This window comes from Centroberyx affinis, unplaced genomic scaffold (assembly GCF_046629955.1).
Source record: "Centroberyx affinis isolate AG114_WGS23_722 - 3 ecotype Tasmania unplaced genomic scaffold, CSIRO-AGI_Caff_v1 ptg001954l_1, whole genome shotgun sequence".
NCBI lineage: Eukaryota > Metazoa > Chordata > Actinopteri > Beryciformes > Berycidae > Centroberyx > Centroberyx affinis.
In genome coordinates this window covers 117,388-138,516 of record NW_027280311.1, presented here as the reverse complement: position 1 = coordinate 138,516, position 21,129 = coordinate 117,388, and the positions used below count along the sequence as shown (strand labels likewise).

Here is a 21,129-nt window from a genome sequence, read left to right as displayed (position 1 = left end):
TCAGTCAACCAACAGTACATTTCAGCTTTGTGCCTGAAGTTTGAAGAAGCAGAGCCATGATACCTGATTCGTTCCAATACTGAGCATTTCAAGAAATGACTCATTTGACCGTGGACATATCTCACTGTTGAACTGGTGCACTGCATCCAGCATAGTATGATCAGTAAACAGTAGATTTTAGGTAATTCACAAGTGATGCAGCTATAGAGAGTGCAGGGAGCTTACTTCTGCTTTTCAGCATGATTTACCACAGTGATGCGAGAATAGAACAGCCACATTTACAGTAATATGCCAGTGCACTGTTACTAGCATAAATGATGTTTGCAAGTTGATGTTAATCCAATAGGAAAACAAGCTTGAAAAGGGTACATGCAGTAGAATACAAGTCCTTGGAAGGCTCAATGCGTGCGTGCATGTGTGTGTATGTGTTTGTTTAAATGTGTGTGTTGTTAAAATGTGTTTGTTTACAAATTAGCAAATAGCAAGCAGAAATGCCTGGGCTGCTTTGCCTGAGAATTAAAGGATAAGACAATGAGAAGGACAAGAAACCATATTTTCACTGACAGTCAGCAGACCCTTAAGCCAAAGAGTTACAGAGAAACAAAATATTTTTCATGTTTTTAATTTTTGTTCATCTTGACAGCATGGGCAAAAAAATGGAGCAGCATGCATGTCTAACGAATAAGCTGCCAATTTTTAAGTTCCATATATACATATATACAATATAACATTATTTTCCATATTACATCAAATATAAATAATGATTAAAATGAACATGCTTTAATTTGATACAGAGCTATTGCTTAGGCTTACTGATTTGCTTACACAGCATAGATAGCTTATTTACAGTAGATCATAACACTCCCAAAATGTGTGTGTGTATGCAAAGTATGCCATGCAACATGTGACATATGTGTCCTCTCCTCCTCTTGTTGGGTCGTTTTGGTCCTTTCTCGCTCTCATGGCTCTATAAAAAAAAAAACCACATACACACATGGATAGACACACACATACGCACACGCAAGCACACACAATCCAAAAATATCTGTTTCCCTTCATTCACTGAATCACAGAGACCTCTCCTTGATGAGAGACTCTCAACAATGCATTTGTGAGAGAGATAAAGACGGAGAGTCAAGGGCAGAATACTGAGGAATATTTCTGCAGTTACAGAGAGAGATGAGAGGGAGAGAAGAGAGGGAGGTAATGGGTACAGTCGAAGATTAGGAAAAAGCAAGATTTCTCACTCTGCCCCTACTTCCTGACATTGCAATGTCATCGCAAAAACCACAGTGCTGCTGACCACAGTCTGCTCTCAGAAATGAGAGATACACTGTAAAAATAATTAACAATATGGATGGATGATAGTCTTAGTTTGCATAGCACTTTTCAAAACACTGCTACAAGGTGCTTTGCAGAGGAGTAAATAAAAACAAAAATGTAAAATCATCAGTAAAAAGTAAAGAGCAATCAAAGCAAAGCATGAAACAAATGCAAGGTCCTCAGGCTGTGATCCAGCTCATATGGGGTTGAAAGGTTTTTAAAATACTCTAGTTCAGTACCTTAAAGGTGATCCGTTACATCTTAAAATCTACAACTAACAAGTTGCAAATACAAAATTGCTAAAATTGTGGTAATATGATTTTGTGTTTTTGCTCCAGTAAGAATTTACGCTCCTCCATTTTTTTTACAAGCCGGAGGTGTGAGAGGGACTTTTGACTGAGGCAGAATACAGAGAAGAGAGCTGCAGTAGAAGAGAACGATAAGAGATAACAGCACAGATGACCTTTTCTAGATCACTAAAGGATAAAAACAGCTTGGCAAACTGTTGCAGAAATCTTCTCTTAACATCTGAGCCTCTGAGCCAAATTATCCACAAACCAAAGGTGTTGTTGGCATTTGAAGCTAAAATAATGTTTTGTGGTAAATAGTTTTTGAGAAAAATAACTGAGGTTAGGGTGAGTTAGTTGACATGGGGCAGGCTTATTTACCCCAATTCATAGATATATAGAGAGGTAGCTGATATGGCTTTGAATGTAGTATGTTACAAAGCAGGCTGAATAGGAGTTTGTCACCTAAATCTTTTCCTACCTTCCCTCCTCTTGTACGTGCCACTTCCTCTGTCTTTAATCACAATGGAGGTGTAAATCACTTCACCAGATTCAACTGAGGGGAGAAATGCAACTAACTAAATCCACATGTATTTGCAAACACTTAACACTTAATTAAGTTACTGTACGTAATTACAGCAATGTTCTTACCAGCACGTCTGCCTTTCTTTACTTCAGAGTACACAACGTCTGATGGACACTGAGGGACTGATGTCTCTGTGAGAGACACATTTATGATCAAATTAATAACTCTTTTAAGTTAGAAGCTTGTAACTTTGCTCACTAACATTTAGCAGAAATCTTTCTAATCACCTCTAGCCTTCGGTGTATTTCTCAGTCTGACTTCAGTGTATATTACATCAGCTGAGCAAGCCACAGCGTTCTGTCCTGAAGCAGAAAAAGACCTTGTAAGGTATTGTATTGGGGAGACAAAATTTACTGAACGTTTTCACGGCTGCTTTGTGGTTGTGATTTTGCTCTACCAGAGTTGCAAGCTACACTGCTTGCTGTCACATGGTATGAGAGTTAATTAACAAGCAGAACATGTTAGCCACGGCATTAACTGTTTCTTTTTTTATCCGCAAAACCCCATATCACGTACAAGAGGGCGATAACAATGTGTATATAGTGATAATAATGAGTATATAATGTGTATATAATAATGTGTATATAGTGACAGTATGCCACCACATACTGTCATGTGTGTGATGTCGTGCTAGTATACTGTAGCTGTAGAACCACAGCATGCTTGTTGAAGAAGGTTTCTTGCCAATAATAACAGCTTATTGCTTTTATTCCACTATACAGCACTCTAACCCAATTAAATTTAGCAGAATTCATCTACAGTTACAGGCTAAGCTCAACAGTATGGAAAGAAGCAGATTTCAATGTATTAAGGCCCCCAGTTGTGGTCTAGATGTAAAATATTCTTTCTGATAAATAAATAAATAATTGAAAAATGTGTAAAGGTGGGACCTTTTGAACGCTTGAAGCAGAAAATGGTCACCATCACTGAAATGGTGATGACAAAAGCCAGAGCAGCCACTGCCAGCCCTGCTATTACACCCGTGTGCAAACCTGAACTGGAGCCTGTATATGAACACAGAGATAGATACAGATCAGGGGAAAAAGATCAGTCTAAACACCTCAACAAGCTCACAGACTGATCGGACCCCCAAGGCTGTGAGAACAAAGAGAAGAAAACATTTTAAAGATATTTGATCTTACCTCTCACTGCCACCCAGCTTCTTGGTGATTGTGAGTGTGCAGGAACTTTGCACTTATACATCCCTTCATCTGACTTCAATATGTTTGCGATGGTCATCACATTCATCGCCTCGGTTTTGATGAGTGATCCATCTTTATAGAACTTGACTTCAATGTCAGGGTTTATCCCTGCCTTCACTAAACAGCGCAGAGTTAGAGAATCTCCCTCGGCCAAAGGCAGGACGGGACTCTCTAACAGCGTATCGCCACCTGTGAATATAAGTCTCATTATGATATTGATTTATCATAAAGTTAGATGAATTTTCACGCTTTGTAGCATAAATGGTGATTAAAGATGACAAATACAATGAATGAGAGAATGAATCCCTGGAATTTGTTTGGTTTTTTTTGTTACAATTGATTGTAATTTGGATTATTTTGAGTCGAGTTTTGCCAGTCACTAACATACCAGCCACTGTAACGTTGATCGCATTGCTGTACTCTCTTGTGCCAAACTCACACCAGTACACCCCAGCCTCATATATGTAAATCCTAGTTATATTGCATGTGGGTCCCAATGGACCTTGGATAGACGGACTACATTCTGACAGCACTCCATCATTTCTCAGCATCATCAGCCTCCATCCGCTGGAATTCCCCTGCACCTCGCAGCTCAGTAAGACACAGTCATCCACAAAGTGCTGTGATCTGTTTGGACTGATGCTCAGAGAGGCTGGAGGAGAAGGATCTAAGAAAACAGAGATATCAATGTGCTTTATCGAGAATAATGGAAAAAATCTAAGTTACATTAAGAGCATGCTATTCATACTGTGCTGTGGACAGCCTAACTTTCTTCATCCTCTCCACAGATATTGAAAACTAATGAACCAATGTTAGACTTATCGACTCTCAGTATGTGATGATGTTAGGGGAACTTAGGGGCTTTTGGGTGCAACCTCTGTTTCTGAACAATATGCAGTATAACATAGCTCACCTGCTACCCAGAGAAGCTGAGGGTAGCTGTAACGTGTGTGTGTGGCAGGATCCCCTCTCTCAGCTCTACATGCGTAAGCCCCTGTATGATTCTGATTGACAGAGCTAAGAGAGTAGACGCCTCCGGCCCCACGCTGGCTGTCTGGTAGCTGCTGGACAGAATAACGGATGCCATTATTCTGTATCAACTCTAGTGTACTGGTGTAGAGAATCGCCCTGTACCAGGAGAACCTCCAGTCTGTGTTAGATGAATCGGTAACCTCGCACGACAAAATGACAGAGTCTCCAATGTTCAGCCACTTTGAAGGAGATATATTCAGTAGGACAGAAGGGGGCTTTGCTGCAGGAGGGTGGAAACAGGGGTTAGGTCAGGGGCATAAGAAACAAAACCAATGGAAATATATTGGACAAATAAATAAACTACCTTCACTGTGAGATGGGCCAAAGAGGACACACATGCTCATTGCTGATGAGAGGAAAAACATGAAAAGTGAGTCAAAGGTACAATACAGTTATTTTTCTTTTTTTTTTTATATATATATATATATTATAATCGTATGGGAGTGGTAACTGTTACTATACTTTATTTCATTTAGGAAGTTGTGACTTTCATTGTGATATAACTTTATATATATGGATAACTTTATATATAGATATAACTATATTCATATAATTTTCAACAAAAAATAACCAGTAAAAATACCATTTAGTTTCACTGTTTTATTAATGCTAAATTTGATTTTAATTTATATCCGCTTAAGGCTATAATAACTTATGATAAGTCCTGCGTACACCTACAGTAAACACTTGTATATACAGAGCGAAGATATTGGTACATTTTACTATGTTGCTGCTTTATGGGAAAACAGATTATGAATCAATACTCAATATTCATGTTAAGAGATTCTTTTCAAAATCAGATATCACCATTTGAAAAAAAGTGTCACCCATGCCGACAATTTCTGTCATAAAAACAAAGAACAATATGGAATACCACTTAAATTTTAATGTTAGTTATTTTAGTGGAAGAGCAAAATTTCTGCACACTTAAGTATGCCCTGAAGAAGGTCTACTTTTTTTGACCGCTAACACCGTAGTCGAGTGTGCGGTGATCTTCCTATAGACTCTAATGTTAGTTATCTTAAGAACTAAGAAATTAATGATTTTGAGGATGGAATCATTTGGGTTCGGACAGATATTTCTGTTCTTTGTTTTTAATTTCAGGAAGCAGGCCATTTTCTATCTAGGGTTTTGGAATAAAACGCTTCATACACAAGTACACATTAATAATTGCCAAAGCCAGTGAGTGAAAAGTTTGTATTTGATATTAACTGATGTATACTCACAGAAAAGCATGTAGGCTGAGACACGTTCCATCCTGTGCAGTGCAGTAAGTGATTCAATCTGGAAAAGGGTGGTCCTTATTAATTCAATCATATTTTGCTCTCTCACTTGCTCTGAAAGTGTGAAACGTCTTTCACAGTTTTCATAAATGTGTGAAGTCAGGACAGGATATCAGATATGTAGTGTTTCTTAACAGCTTCGACTGTACAGACTGTAGAGACAAATTATAATTGCTATTTATGGGTATTTCTAGATTTTTTTTATCTATTTAAATGAAAGAGCTTCATGGTATTTTTAACACATAGCTGTGTATAGTAGTAGAAAAAAGAAGTGGCAAATTTCAGTTTCAGTTCACTACTGTCAGCTGTACTCAAGTCTGAAAGTTTTCAAACTTTTCGAAGGTAAACTCTTCAACTTTTTCAACAACAAAACGTCCCTTTTGTCAACTGCAAAATTAAGTACTCTGATGCAAACTGTCTGTATCTGTAAATTTACAAACTCTAAAAAAGATATCAGCACATAGGAGCCACATACAGTGCATTAGAAAAACAGGAAAACACATTTGCAACATAATGTCAAGACAATACAACAAAAAGCCATTTATCTCTTATGGCAAATTTAGTATTATAATGGTTTCAAATGTATTATAACACTAATCTTACCTCAGCTGCAAAATTTGGAAAAAAAACTTCTATGCGCTTCATAGGCTCACAACCCATTAGGGGTTTGTAAGCACGTTCTTAAAGCAGATTCAGAGATGTTATTCTCAGCACTGTATGTGTATTTGCCATGGAGATATACAGTACATAGTGCATGTTGTATCTTTTTTCCAATCAACTTCTTTCCAATACTCACTTCTCCCCCCATTTCTCACACTTTCCCTCCTTTCCTCTTCTATCCTTTCTCGTCTCACTTCCCCATTCTCTCCGCTGTCTTCTCTACCACCACCCTTGCATTGCCTGCTTTCTCTCCTCTTCTCTCCTCTCCTCTCTCCTTCCCATCAGGCGGTGAGGTTGCGACTCCAAGGTTCACACAGTATTTCCGTGGCAGCCTGTCAGGCCTGACCATCCGACCAGGCCGCATCGAAACCCAGAAGGTTATCTCCTGTTTGCAGGCCTGCAAGGAAGGCCTTGATATTAACTCCCTTGAAAGCCTTGCTAAGGACATCAAGGTGGGTGGAAAAATGGAGACAGGGACAGGGATTCCCATACACACACACACACACTGCATTTGCAGGCTTTGATTCTTATTATCCATTGTATATGCACCCATCACCCTTCTACATACAAGTTCATGCATGCATAGGTAGGGACACAAATACATAGGCATGTATGCTCACATACACAATTAACACACATGCACACAGACACACACACACAACAAAACTCACAAATTTCAAAACAGCCACTCAGCCACTTGACACTTAATTAAGTGTCCACTAGACTTGTACTTTGGAAAATGGCCGTTCAGCTGCTTTGCATTAAAAGGATAACTGAGACAGCTGCAATCTCAAGTTTCCAACTGACATTCATCAACACTAAGTGCAAATAAAGTTTCTAGATGACAGTTTCTGCTAAGTTATTGCTAGCTAACTGAGTCAGGGCCAGGATACATGCATCACACATTGAGGCAATTCAGATGGGGAAATTTGAAGCAATGCAGTTACAGTATGATCAACATGTCGGGTTATAGGGTGAAACCCACTGCCTAGGATGGCACCTGCTCTCCACGAAGTGATGAAGTGCAGAAGAAAACAGCACGAAGCAATGTTCAGGTTTCAAAGCACTTTGATTTACTGATGATTTTCTTAAGTGAACTGGCAATAGCTCCATACAACAGAAAGGAAACCAAACAACTGAGAAAAATAAACAAGAACAGAATGATAAACTAACATGTTAGGGGTTCCCATACCCACAGCCAAGCAACTGCCCTTATCCAAATGCTAGGCTTAAATACTCTCCGGACTGTTCCATTACCTTTAGCTGCAGGGGAGTTTTCAGTTAACAGCTAAACAGTCATTTCACAGGTACTGGCCTAATATCAACATTATTATCACCATTGTTTTCAACATCTAATCACAGGCGGTAAATTCCCAACTGCCTGCATTGTAAGAATAAAAGAAAAGAAACCCATTCCAACCTCCCACCCCAATTCAGTCCACTTGGTATAGTCCAATGAGGTTAATCAGCAGTAGCATTCTCACATTGCGCGCTAGAGTGATTACACTGCCACTCATCTGGGCCTCAACCAGGAAGTGTACCTCAAAGGAGAACAAGGTTAGAAACAAGCCACAACCATACACAGAAACCAGTCCCATGAACCTACATGACAAAATAAAGTGGATTGCTCAACTGAAATGGGCCCCTTCCAGTAGAGAAACACTTAAAGAATAGCAAGTCAAACCATAATAATTATTAAACTATATACACTGTACAAACATAAAGTGTGTTCAATGAATGTGTGACGGCTGTTCACCTGACAGTTGAGGGAGCAGATTCGTCTCCCTCACACAACAGTTTTGTTTTTCATGTATATAGCCTGTTGTTATCCATATTTATTTGTGTATGTGTCTGTGTGTCCAGTTCCATTTTAACCCAGCCCAGTCGGTGCTAGTGGTGGAAGGAGAGGATCTGGACAGCATCAACACAGCCATGACCAAGGTGTCCTACATCAATTCTCGTCAGTTCCCCACCCCAGGCCTCCGCCGGCTGCACATCGCCACCACAGTGCAGTGAGTACACACACACATGTTGGAGCACATCCAACAGCTGCGGGTCCAGTGCCTTGCTCAAGCACACATAAGTGGAAGTTTAGGAAGGGGAGAGCATTACTCATCCCCACCCACATTTTCCCAGGGTGATCCGGGGATTCGAACCAGCGTCCTTTTCAGTCACATGCAAACACATACTGTACGACATCTGTGTCATCTACGATCATCTGTTTTTAGCCCGCCACTGTGCCCATGTGTCCATCTCACCCAACAGCTCCCCCCCCTTTTTTTGTCTTATAGCATTTGAAATGTTGCCAGCCATATATTTGAGTTCATGCTGTGCCTGTTGGTGTGATCAGTGATCAGCAGACTTGGCTTGATAATGCTGGCACACGTGCCCTCTTTTGCGCTGCAGTATTGTAGACACACACACACACATAAACTGTAACTTGCAGTGATGAATTCTCTAAATTGATAATCCCTGACTGGCTCGGGGCTGAGGAGAATGTGATGCCACCCATAGATTGGTGTATTTGGCTATCTGAATGAAAACCTCTTGCCTCTCTGTCGTTTTCACCTCAAAAGCAGATTTCATCACCAGACTGTCTGCTGGGATCCAACATCTGTGATGTTTTAATCTGAATTTTTTGTCAGTTTTAGTCAGAATTACTGTCATATATGAGATTTGAGATATCCAATGCATATCTCAACTCTATCTTTATTTGTTTCTTCCCACCCTGCCTCCATCCTTCCTTCCTTCCTTCCTTCCTTCCTTCCTTCCTGTCTATGTGTCTTTGTCTGCCTGGTTGCCAGCCAGCCTCTTTGTTTCTCTGCATTAACCTCCCAAAATACTGCCTTTCCTTTCTTTCTCTACTTCGCTCTGTTCTGTCGTTATATACAATTTCTTCACCATTTCTTTGCATCTCCTCCTGTGTTACTGTTGGGTAATTAATCTGCATCACAGACTGCTGCTGTTTTACTTGTGCTCTGTTAAATGTACACACTCATATTGCATCTGTTCCCCCTCCTTCTCTTCAAGAGAAATTGTGTTTGCACATGCTATCTGTGTGATGGAGTGTGCGTGCTTGTGTGTGTGGATTTCTGTTTCTGTTTGTTTCTCCTATAGACCTTAAACAATAGGTTTAATAATAATAATAATAACTTAGATTTATATAGCACCTTTCAAGAGACCCAAGGACGCTTTACACAGTGAGGCAGACAAAACAAATAAAACAAGAACAGAAAATAATAATAGCAATAATTGCCGGGGATGAGAGAGTTAACTAGAGGCCATAGGCCTTGGTTAACAGGAGGATTTTCAGGACTTTTTCAAAAGTGTCCAAAGATGGGGCGTTGCAGATCTCTGCCGGGAGAGAGTTCCAGAGGGTGGGGGCTGCCACACTGAAGGCTCTGTCCCCAAAAGATCACAGGCTGGTGTGGGCGGTGGAGAGCAGACCCGTGTCTGAGGACTGCAGATTCCGGGACGGGGTATAGGGGTGGAGGAGGTCAGATAGGTACTGGGGGGCGAGGGCATGGAGGGATTTGTAGGTGAGGAGGAAGATTCTGTAGATGTGGGACTTGACCGGGAGCCAGTGAAGGTGGATGAGGGTGGGGGTGATGTGCTGCCAGGGCTTGGTGCGGGTGAGAACCCTGGCAGCTGAGTTCTGCACATACTGGAGCCTGTCCAGGGCTTTGCTGGGTACCCCGAACAGGACTCCATTGCAGTAATCCAGACGGAAGGTAATGAAGGCATGGATGAGAGTCTCTGCCACGGAGTCAGAGAGTGATGGCCGAAGTCTGGAAATGTTTTTGAGGTGGTAGAAAGCGGATTTGATGATGGATTTGATGTGTGACTGAAAAGATAGGGTGGAGTCCAGAATGACACCCAGGTTGCGGACGTCTGGGGATGGGCAGATGGAGCAGCCGTACACGTCAAGAAGATCTCCAACCTTCCGGAGCAGCGCCTTGGGAGCCACAACCATGCTCTGTTTTGTTGCTATTAAGCTTGAGTAGGTTAGATGACATCCATATTTTTATTTCATGCAGGCAGTTGAAGGGAGACTGTGGGGGGAGCTGAGTGGATGGTTTAGTGCTGAGTTACAGCTGTGTGTCATCATCGTAGCAGTGGAACCTTAGACCGTCAAGGCTCTGTCCAAGCACAGAGCCTTGAGGTACACCTTGGTTGACTGGGGCCGGGGTTTCTCCCCACCTGTCAAGTGCTTGTCCATCGTCAAGCAACCAACCTGTGTGCACATGTATGCATGCTTATGTGTGTGTGTGTGTGTGTGTGTGTCTGTGTGTGTGTGTGTGTACATATGTGGGTGCTTGTCTATGTGTCTCACATTGTATGCTTGTATGTGTCTGCCCATCATGTCTCTACACCTGTACCTGTTCATTTGCTGAGCAGTGAACGCAGGCAGGTCAAAGCCTGGATGTGTGTTGGTCGATAAGGCGAGGCGGGCTAGAGGAGCAGTAATAGAGATTGTCTAACTCTGAACAACACTTCACAGCTCCCCTCTAGATAAAGAGAGATGGATCTTCCTTTACATTCAGCAGATTGTAAAGCTGCAGTCTTTGATAGAGGCAAAAACAATAATGTAGCCCCACTAAACAGTGTTGATGTTTGTTTGTTTTAGTGCCAGATGGTTTTATAGCTGTGCGACTTGTCTCTGTGTTGCAAACCATGACTAGTAGCGGGAATTGTTCAAACATCGTTGCTACTTCAGTACTGTCGATTCATAGGGTCGTTGAATTTGACATTCCATACAAGCCTTGATTGAACTGAGACCTTAAAGGAATAGTTCACCCAAAAATGATAATTCATTATCTACTCACCCTCATGTCAGCTGAAACACAAGTGATGTTTCTTAGTCCATATAACACACAGGGAGGTTGCCAGCACAACTCTGTAGCAGCCTTCTCCAAAACAACTGAAGCCATTGGTGACCGAGTTCCAAAAACAGCAAAAAATCACCATAAAGTTACTCCATACATCTTCTGAAGCCAAACAGTGAGTGGAGAAGACCTATATTTACACCATTATTTAGCGGAAATCTTCACTACAGCCGTTGTTTTCGAAAACATTCATGCTTGCACGCACCCAGACCTCACACGTTCACATGAATTACACTCCTTGCATTGATTTTCTAATGTATGAAACAATATTTTTGAAATGTATTAAACTATTCTACAAAGCCTGATTCTGAATGGTGACTTGGCTAGATTCACACTGGTGCAAAACGTGACGTGAGATGTTTTTATTGCAGTCTAAACAGGAGGAACCACATGGAATCTGATTATTTTCCAGTTAGGGGAGCCATGAAAACCACATATCTGCATGACAAAGACTTCAAAATCAGTTGGAAAAAGGGGGTAAAAATGTCCTTGCCTTGTTTAAATACAGTCTTTACTGCTCCAAATGGCACTGGAGATTGGGACAGAGCCTGAGATGTTGTTGAGAGGGCAAGCAGTTAGCATGAGAAACACTTTATTGTGCTACACCTCACAAACTCCCTCTCCGTAGTTTTAAAATAAGGCTGTTACGAGTAATGGCCTGTGAGACTGGAGCAAATTTACTTGATTATATACAGGTGGATGGACACACACACAAATACTGTGCAAGTATACACACACTCACACTCACACATACACACACACACACACGCACTCACACACACACACACACACACACACACACACACACACACACACACACACTCACACACACACACACATACACACACACACAGGTAGCTACAGTAGCATGTGTGCACACAAACACAAACCACACTCTTTCTCATCCCTTTATTTCTCACTCGTTGAAACTCTTTGCACTATAGTTTTGGGTGGAAGCGAAATGCGATAGCACAAAGCACATAGCAATTACTCAGCTCAAGCATCATATCGACGCCCTCAACAAGTAGCCAGTTCTTCATCAGTCAGGGGAAAGCAAATGAACAAATAAACAAGTGAAGAGCACTTTGCATCTACGTGTGAAAAGCGTAATTACTTGATGATTTAGCATCCTGGGAGACTTTTCTGACTTCCTCCACTCCTCTTTTCTCCCTCTCCTTTTTTTTTCTTTTTGACTCTCTCTTCCTCTCTCTTTCTCCTCCTGAGCAGTAATGAGGCTGGAGCAGTGCCAGCTCTCACCAGAGTGTCTCAGTAATGTAGCACGGGCTCTTCACAAAGCAGAGGTTGGGGCTAATTGCATTCACCTCGTGTTAAAGTGATGTTTCACTTTGTTGCAACGTTTATTTTTTTCAATACACTTGGCCAGTGTAACTTTGTTTGCTGATATTTGTATCACTGAAATTGCTTGTCCCCTGTGGTGGGCATTCACAGATTCAGACTCTTTATTAATAATTACAAACATGAAAAATTACCCCCTTGAAATATATGATACATGGCACAGATAAAATGGTTAAACATAATTTTCAGGGGCGCCCTGGTGGCTCACCGAGTAGGGCGCGTACCATTTGGCTCAGGCCTTCCCGCAGTGACCCGGGTTCGAATCCGACCCGTGGTCCTTTGCTGCATGTCCTCCCCTCGCTCTCTCTCCCATACCTTCCTGTCTCTCTCTCACTATATCTCTCAAATAAAGCATAAAATGCCAAAAATAAATCTTTAAAAAAAACAACATAATTTTCAGACACCAAAAAGTAAACAGCTAAGGACAATACAACTGATTACCAGAACAGTGTGAGAACATAAGCACTGAAAACTTTCAATTCTATACCAAAGTGAAATATATGTGCATACATGAAACCCCTAAAACAACATTAAATATTGAGCTCTGCAAATAAAGGGGAATTCAAAAGAATTTCTGGTGCGAAAGATGATTGTTTTTATCACCAAGGACAATGTATATTATTATTATTATTTTTATTTTATATTTAGCACAAAAGAGTAATTCAAACAAAATAAGGATAAGTAAGGATAAATCATAGAGTGGTGCAACATCTGAGTAGTTTTTTTGTCCAAACAATAACGAACTTTACTTAAGATACCAGTATTTTGGCAATTTTGGATGAAATTTCTTTAATATGGGGTTTCCAGCACAGTTTGTCATCAATTAATATGCCTAAAAATCTAGAAGATGAGGTTAATGAAATGATATTATTGTCAATCATCACCTCTACGTCTTTGACACTCATTTTATTTTTTCTACAATTAAATATTAAAAAGTTGTTGTTTTTTTACATTCAAAGACAATTTATTAGTTTTGAACCATACTGAAAAATTATGTAGTTCCTTGTTTGCTGCTGTAACTAGATATTGAAGTAAATTCCTATGAGAAAAGAAAACACTTGTGTCGTCTGCAAACAAAATTGTTGACAAAACATCGGAAACTTTATATAAATCATTGACATAAATCAGAAATAGAAGAGGTCCGAGTATAGATCCTTGGGGAACTCCGCATTTAATATCAAGTTGGGGGGAGTCAGTTCCCTTAAATGCAACATATTGTTTCCTCTTCTTCAAATAACTGGCAAACCATAATAATGAGATATCTGAGACACCAATCGATTTCATTTTTAATAAAAGTATCTCATGGTCAATGGTATCAAATGCCTTGGATAAGTCAAGGAATATTGCAATTGAGTATTCTTTCCTATCCTGTACTTTATAGACTTTCTCAATTAAGTAGGTAATTGCCATGTAAGTTGAACGTGACTTGCGAAAGCCATACTGGTGTTCATACAGAATATTTTGTTAATTAAGGAAGTTGCTCAATCTATTATAAGTGAGTTGCTCCAATATTTTTGACATGACAGGTAATATTGCTATTGGCCGATAATTGATAAATATTGAGGGGTCATCTGCTTTATATATGGGTACAATTTTGGCAACTTTTAGCTCCTGAGGAACAATACCCTTGGAAAAAGACAAGTTAAAAATATGCCAAAGTGGTTTACAATCCAATTTACAGCTTCTTTAACCAGTCTGGTATCAAATTTGTCATGACCTGGCAAGGTATTTTTGCAGGATAAGATTATGTTATGTATCTCTTGTTCACTAACTAAGTAAGAGTAAGAGTACAAGTTTTGGAGTTACTTGATTCCATGTACTGAATAGGATTCTCAGCAACTTTTGGAATTTGACTGGCAAGAGTTGGCCCAATTTCAGTAAAGAATTAATTAAACTTACAAGCAATTGTTGTGGGGTCTAATATAAGCTTACCATCAACTTTAAATTCTGTGGGTAATGATTTAGATGTTTTCCTTTTGTTTAGAATTATTATTTATCATGTCCCATTGCCAGAAACAAGGCAAAAGATTTTGCTCTGCCCCACAACCTGTGATGTGATACAATGTACATTTCCATAGCTTTTGGAGGGGAAATAGAAAAAGTGAATGTTGTAGTATCTAGGATGATTTTCTATTTTCTAGTTTGGAACTGATTTCACGACCATAACATGAAGCTCACTTGGTTATAGAGAGTAAACAGTTTTGGCTCTCAGATTTTTACCTTTGGGAAAGAATTGGTCATGTTCAGAATATCCAGTATTATCGGAAAAAACACAAAATCCTTTGATTTAGCATGCGTCTGTCTATGTATCAAAGAGACTGGCGTGTGTGAGATGGTGGCACTGCTGGTATGTGGTGCTGCTGCCTTCAGGAGGATATAGCCATGAATGTTCATGAATAGAAACAAATATCCTATGGCATTGGAATAACATCACTGCTGTCACATGAAGACGTTGTACTTCCAATTTGAGTGTTTTTTATGATTGTAGTTGAATTCGAGTTACATTCTTCTATCGGTTGAATAAGCTTCATGACTTTAGGGCCCATGAAACCCATTCAAAACACATTGCATCATTTTGAAACCAGTTGATCCTGAAGATTTGACTTTGAAATTCCAAGAGTTTTCCTCCTTAATCCCTCTATCAACTGGGAGGTTTTAGAAGTTTCTGACACAAACAGTCAAATAGAAGATGCTGTCCTTATAGGGAGACTCTCAAGGATTTTAATTGTCTGTGTGCTAATTTAGTGCTTTGTTGTTTAGTGCTTTGTTGTTTCACAGAATTTTATTCTGTACATGTATGCCATGTTGGCATGAGAGGGAAAAAGTAATGATTGGCAATGTTTTATCAGGGCCAGTTTTTAGGCATTCACCAGCGACCTGTTGTGGGGTTCTGTGTGGGTGTCTTTTTTAAAACAGCCATCTGTTTGGTGCAGTACTCAAGTGGGACAAACCTCAGAACTGTCCACTATCAGCCTTACCAAAAAAGGATTGGACAAATACAGTTGATAGACATACAACATCCAAGTTACAACTTAAAACTTGAGATTCATCCATGCTTTTTGTTTCCTTGTTGTTTCTTTGTCCTGTGATTTGTGGGTAGAAGATGAATATCTCCATCCAAAACATCAAAGCTAGGGACATGTGATTAATGGTGTATACCGGCATGATGCAGTTTTTATTTCTTCTATAATTATGATCTCCAAACATAAAGCCCTGATGTGTCAGTCCATTTACATGTCAGTTTTTAAAAGGTTTGTCAAGTCAACTCAAGTTTATTTAGATAAACAGGACACAAACAGATAAATCGAAAAAAATAGAAGAATTACCACATCATAGGTATGGTGCTAGAACTGCTGTGTGTGTAGAAATGCTGTGTGTGTAGAAATGCTGTGTGTGTGTGTGTGTGTGTGTGTGTGTGTGTGTATGTGAGTGTGTGTGTAAAACATCATCAAGTGTCTTCATTGCCGTTCCACCATTGCAAAATATGCAAAATGTTTGTTTTCTGAAAAGTACAGCATGGCTGCTCATTGTGTTTATAGCAGGGGTAGTTCACATTTGGAGTAAGTATAGCACTTTTCAAAACAAAACAAAAGTGTTACAACGTGATTTACAAAAAGAAATAAAACAAAAGGCAGGTTAAAAACAAATAGAAAATTAAACATAGGGTTGGAGGTAAAACTGAAAAGGCACAGTCACCTCTAGTTCAGACCTTGGTCTGAGGACCTGAGTGGCCTTGCTGTGGTGTACGGCTTCAACTATTCAGAGATATAGGGAGGAACCAGGCCTCACAATGCTTTAAATGTAATTAGGAGTATTTTAAATTGAATTGGATGGGCCAGAATGACCAGCGTTTAAGGCTGACTTGGAGCCAGCTTCTAGTGGATGTATCACCAGGAGACAAATAGTAAAACCTATGTCTTGTCAGCATTTTGGATCACTTTTCACTGGCCAAATGTCATTTCCCTGAGCAATGTCTCAATAGCATTACTGTACCAATGATGGATAACATACAGACAAAATGGCTGAGGCAATGAAAGAAACTAAAACTGGGGGTAGATTGAAAGCCATTACTTGTGTCTGATAATGACCAAAAAAAAGCAGCATCACTGCTTCCCTGTAATCTCTCCTCTCTCCTTCTGTTTGCCAGGTGTTTTGGGGAGGACACGTGTCTCTCCATCCCAGACATCAAGGCAGTCGTAATGGTCATGCCACCCAGCGAGCCACGGATCACCATCACGGGATCAAATCGACTCGTCAGGCCTGCCAGTGACCTGCGGGGGCCGCTGGGCGTGGTCCCGTTCAAGGAGCTACGCATCACCAGCACCGTGATCAAGGGAGACAACTCACCGTTCAGTGGATGTGAGTGGAGCGGTTGATATCCTGTAATTCTCAATGTTACTATAGTTATTACTACAATGTGATTACAGTCAGTATGGTGTCATGAGATTCTTATGTCACATGCATAATAGATAAGTGCATTAACTTCACATAAAGATTGATTGGTGGTTTGATCTTTTTTTTAGCTCTGGTTCAGGTAGAAATTTAGACTTATTTTTTTCTCACACATATGCCTTTATATGCACTGGATATTTGATATTCTATAAGCATCTGTTTGCACACACCTACAAATCTGTGACTTCATGTCCACGGATACAGCCCACAGGCCAGGTGTGATGGAGGTGATGCATAACCTGGACTACTGTGATGTATTGGTGATTGGGGAGGAACTGAATCCTGAGAGGGAGAGTCTGGAGATTCATCACAGCGCTTTGTTGGGAAAACACCTGGATGCCACCAACTCCACCTCAGGAATATCAATATATGGTAGGTGGGGGGCGGGCTGGTAATGCACAGACAGGGTGCATGGTGTGTGGTGGTAGTGCTCCTTGGTGGGCAGACATTATGAAATGCACCTCCTTTCTAACTTAACATCTTTGGGAAAACATAATGAAAAATCATATTTCCAATGGCCAATTAATGGCAATTTATTGGAAATAAGCTGAAGCTGGACATTCACTCTGTAGACATTAAGACAGTTGAAATGGTCCCTGAAATTGATCCCTGTCCCACTATATTACAATATTTCTTATTAAAGCTGCAATAAGTGAAATCTTCTGACCACTAGAGGGCGATAGAAACCGCAACACATTTGTAAATAAAGCACAGCAAAGCCACTGCACTACAGAGGCCTACCAAGGACACACACTGCAAAGCACCGTGCATAAATGCTAATAGCTAAGCTAAACATACCTACGGAGAAGTTTGGCTGGTTAGCAGTCTCGCTTTGCCAGAAGTGAAAGTTGAAAGTTACATGTCCCACAATGACAAGTGAAAAGTAGCAAGTTTCCTAGATTAATAATTTACTAAGTTTACTCACTCGCTTCATCGATTCCGCCATTATGAGAATATTTTCAGGAATGGGAGGGGGTGAGCGCCGCTTTTAAATTGCAAGGGAGGAGACAAGCTAGTTTTAAAAAAATAAAAAAATACTGAATGGACCGGGAGGAGCTTCATTGCAGACCAGAATTTGACGACAAGCTTTAGAAAAGAGGTGAAAACAACAACACAGCTGGCTGCTGTGTGGATATTGGTTTATATCATCATGTCTCAATGAAATCGCCACATAGCACACATTAGTTTCAGGACTGGTTATAAGGTCTGATATCTTACTGCAGGTTTAAATTGCCATATTGTTGCACTAGATCTAAAATTTTAGACTATAGTATGGTATTGTCTTTGCTGTGTGCAAGGTGTGGACTCCATGGCCCACTATGAGCAGGTGCTGAGACAGGTGCACTACAGGAACTGGCGACCTGCCACCCTGAGTGAGAGAAGGTTCAGGCTTACCTGCTCCGAACTCAACGGACGCTACACCAGCAATGAGTTCAATTTGGAGGTCAGTGCTCCGTCTTTCATCCGTCATCTTTCAACTCTCTTGCTCACTCCCTCATACGCTTGGTTGCTTCTCTCTCCCTCTCTTCCTCTTCCTCTCCTTCTCATCTGTCATCCACCTTTCATCTTGTACTCCCTTCTCCATCGTATTCGTCTTTCAATCTTGCAATCATTAACTCTTCCTTATGCTCAGTCAGTTTATTTTGTTTTTCTTTTTTCACCTGTCACATCAGATGCATCCTCATCCTCTTTCTGTTTTTCTTGACTGCTCACATTTCCATCCTCCTTCTCTACATCCTTTTCTAAAATCTTAATGCTCTGTGTCCCACCCCTTTAGGTCAGTGTCCTTCACCACTCAGCACCTGTGGAGCATGTCAATCATATGGCTGCCCAACCCCAGTACCTGAGACCTGTGCATCACCCACTCATGATACACACTCTCAACTCACACATGTCAGGTAAGCCACATATATAATTAGAATAGAGCAGAATAACTCAGTGTTACATCAGTATAATACACTTACTCCATATCAGCACCAGATGCACAGTTGTCAGCGAAATTCTCTTTTCTGAATACTCTTGCAAAAGCAAGATAAGGAAATCCAGACAACTACCAGTGTCTATCCTGTTACTGCTTAAAACCAAATAAATTCTCTTTTAATGCTCAAACTTGTGGGGCAAAGACTATAGGTTAAACATAACAAACAAAGGGGAAACAGTGTATCTCAAAGGAGACCAGTGTGCTTTAATTAATTTGGCTACTTACAGTCAGAGTAGGCTACTGCAGCAGGCTATGTACACCTAGACTCAGATATAATATAATATAATATAATATAATATAATATAATATAATATAATATAATATAATATAATATAATATAATATAATATAATATAATATAATATTTATTTAAACAGGCATGGCTTGGTAAGATGCAGAAGGCCTTGAGGGACAAAAAACAATTTAAAAAACAGGGAGACAAGACAAGAAGGCCAGCAGCTCACTGAAGACAATAGAAAACAGTAATGTTGAAAGAATGGTAAAGTAGGACAGGCATAAACTGGATTGACACACAAGGAATTGGAGACAGTAAACAGCGTAACAAATAACATCATCAACAACAAGGACACCATTAAAAGCAATTAATAATATGGCAGCACCGATAGAGAAGTTAGTGTGGTCATTTTGCTGAGAAACAGTTTCAAGTGTGCCTGTAAATGTCCATGATAGGCAGATAAATGTAATCTAAAGTAATAATCTAATATAATTTAATATATAAAATCAACAGTATATCTTCCCCTTGTTCTCCTGTCCTCACCCTGCAGGAGCGGCGCCTCCAGCAGCCACAGTAGTGATCGTGGTTTGTATCGCCGCCCTGGTGGTGATCGTGGTGATCGGCATCTACAGGATCCATGCCACACACCAGGAGGGGTCCAGAGAAGACGAGGATGGGGTCAAGGATGCTGAGGTGGACTGGGACAACTCCACTCTCACCATCACTGTCAACCCCATGGAGGTAACTCAGAAGGGTGCGGGCATAGGGGTGTGCTGTCAAATATTTGAAAAATAAAAAAATTTAGATGCACTCAGATGTATCTCACACATTAATCACTTGCATTTGATGCCACTTAAGCATACTAACCTGGTTTGGGATAAATCTGATGACCTTAGTGAGCCTTACTCTGTTCTCTAGAACATTGGAGGATCTCAGACTCTGGAGGAGGAGGTAAGAGAGGAAGAACACGAGGAGGAGGAAGGGGAGGAGGAAGACGAACAGCTGGGTGGAGTCTCAAGTGCTGAGTCAGACAACAGTGATGAAGACGAAGAGGAGGAGGAAGAGGAAGAGGAGAGAGAAGAACAGAAGGAGAGGAAGCAGAAGGGAAAACATGAGTTGGACAGTTCCTCCGTAACATATTGACCAGACACACACGCACACACACACACCCCTTCTCTCTCTCTCTCTCTCACACACACACACACCGCTCACAGACACCCCATCTCACTGTTGTACAAACATGCTCGCATGCACACCTACAGGCACACACACACAAAAATGCACTCCAAATCCCTGATAAAATCATTTACAATCTGTTGTGAGAGCAATACGCTCAACCATTCCATGTTGCCATTTTTAATGAAACATCTCCCTCTGCTGGACAAAATCAGAACTACCGCCAAACCAGCTCACAATGTTTGAAAACCTTCTAATCTAGTCTAATTGATCAAACAGTTTCGACATTATTATTCACATCACAATCAATGCAGTAGAGCAAAATGTATGGCGAATGCCCAACAAACACACTCTTCTCAGTGGCTCATTTGTATGTACTGAAATGTTGGAGTTTTGCTGATAAAAGCAGTTCAAACTCTGATTTTAAGTACTGATCATTTAAAAAATATTCCACACATTTGATTTTCTGAGCCAAACAATCTGGAACCACATTTTGAATATGCTGATGCAACATTTCTCTTTCTTGCATAAACACAGGGATGTTGTGTTTCTTTGCAGCATTTAATATTTGCAATGAAATATGTTCTTAGATTACTTTTGTGTTATTTAAAATCTTGTGTTGATTAAAATATTTCTTATTTTTTTATCAGATTGTCTGAATTGTTATTAAC

The 21,129-nt window shown here is 40.3% G+C and overlaps 2 protein-coding genes across 2 annotated transcripts in view; one reads left to right on the top strand and one right to left on the bottom strand.

Moving 5' to 3' along the window:
- The window catches only part of LOC139653735 (calsyntenin-2-like), a gene marked incomplete at its 5' end in the record, with an annotated part of 40,487 nt that extends 19,613 nt beyond the window's left edge, over nucleotides 1–20,874 (top strand). The window contains 8 exons of the mRNA XM_071530681.1: nucleotides 6,659–6,825; nucleotides 8,237–8,385; nucleotides 16,763–16,974; nucleotides 17,272–17,439; nucleotides 18,366–18,511; nucleotides 18,845–18,965; nucleotides 19,833–20,023; nucleotides 20,201–20,874. Coding sequence (XP_071386782.1) covers nucleotides 6,659–6,825; nucleotides 8,237–8,385; nucleotides 16,763–16,974; nucleotides 17,272–17,439; nucleotides 18,366–18,511; nucleotides 18,845–18,965; nucleotides 19,833–20,023; nucleotides 20,201–20,425 — 1,379 coding nt within the window. The remainder of the gene's footprint in view (nucleotides 1–6,658; nucleotides 6,826–8,236; nucleotides 8,386–16,762; nucleotides 16,975–17,271; nucleotides 17,440–18,365; nucleotides 18,512–18,844; nucleotides 18,966–19,832; nucleotides 20,024–20,200) is intronic.
- On the bottom strand, nucleotides 651–5,677 carry LOC139653734 (sialoadhesin-like). The gene is made up of 10 exons (XM_071530680.1): nucleotides 5,657–5,677; nucleotides 4,735–4,776; nucleotides 4,312–4,650; nucleotides 3,787–4,065; nucleotides 3,339–3,587; nucleotides 3,087–3,200; nucleotides 2,424–2,498; nucleotides 2,262–2,327; nucleotides 2,092–2,166; nucleotides 651–967 (listed from the first exon to the last, which is right to left on the bottom strand). Exons 1-10 carry the CDS (start codon nucleotides 5,664–5,666, stop codon nucleotides 960–962), a joined length of 1,257 nt encoding a protein of 418 aa, XP_071386781.1. The 5' UTR covers nucleotides 5,667–5,677; the 3' UTR covers nucleotides 651–959.
- Nucleotides 20,875–21,129: the final 255 nt, after the last annotated feature.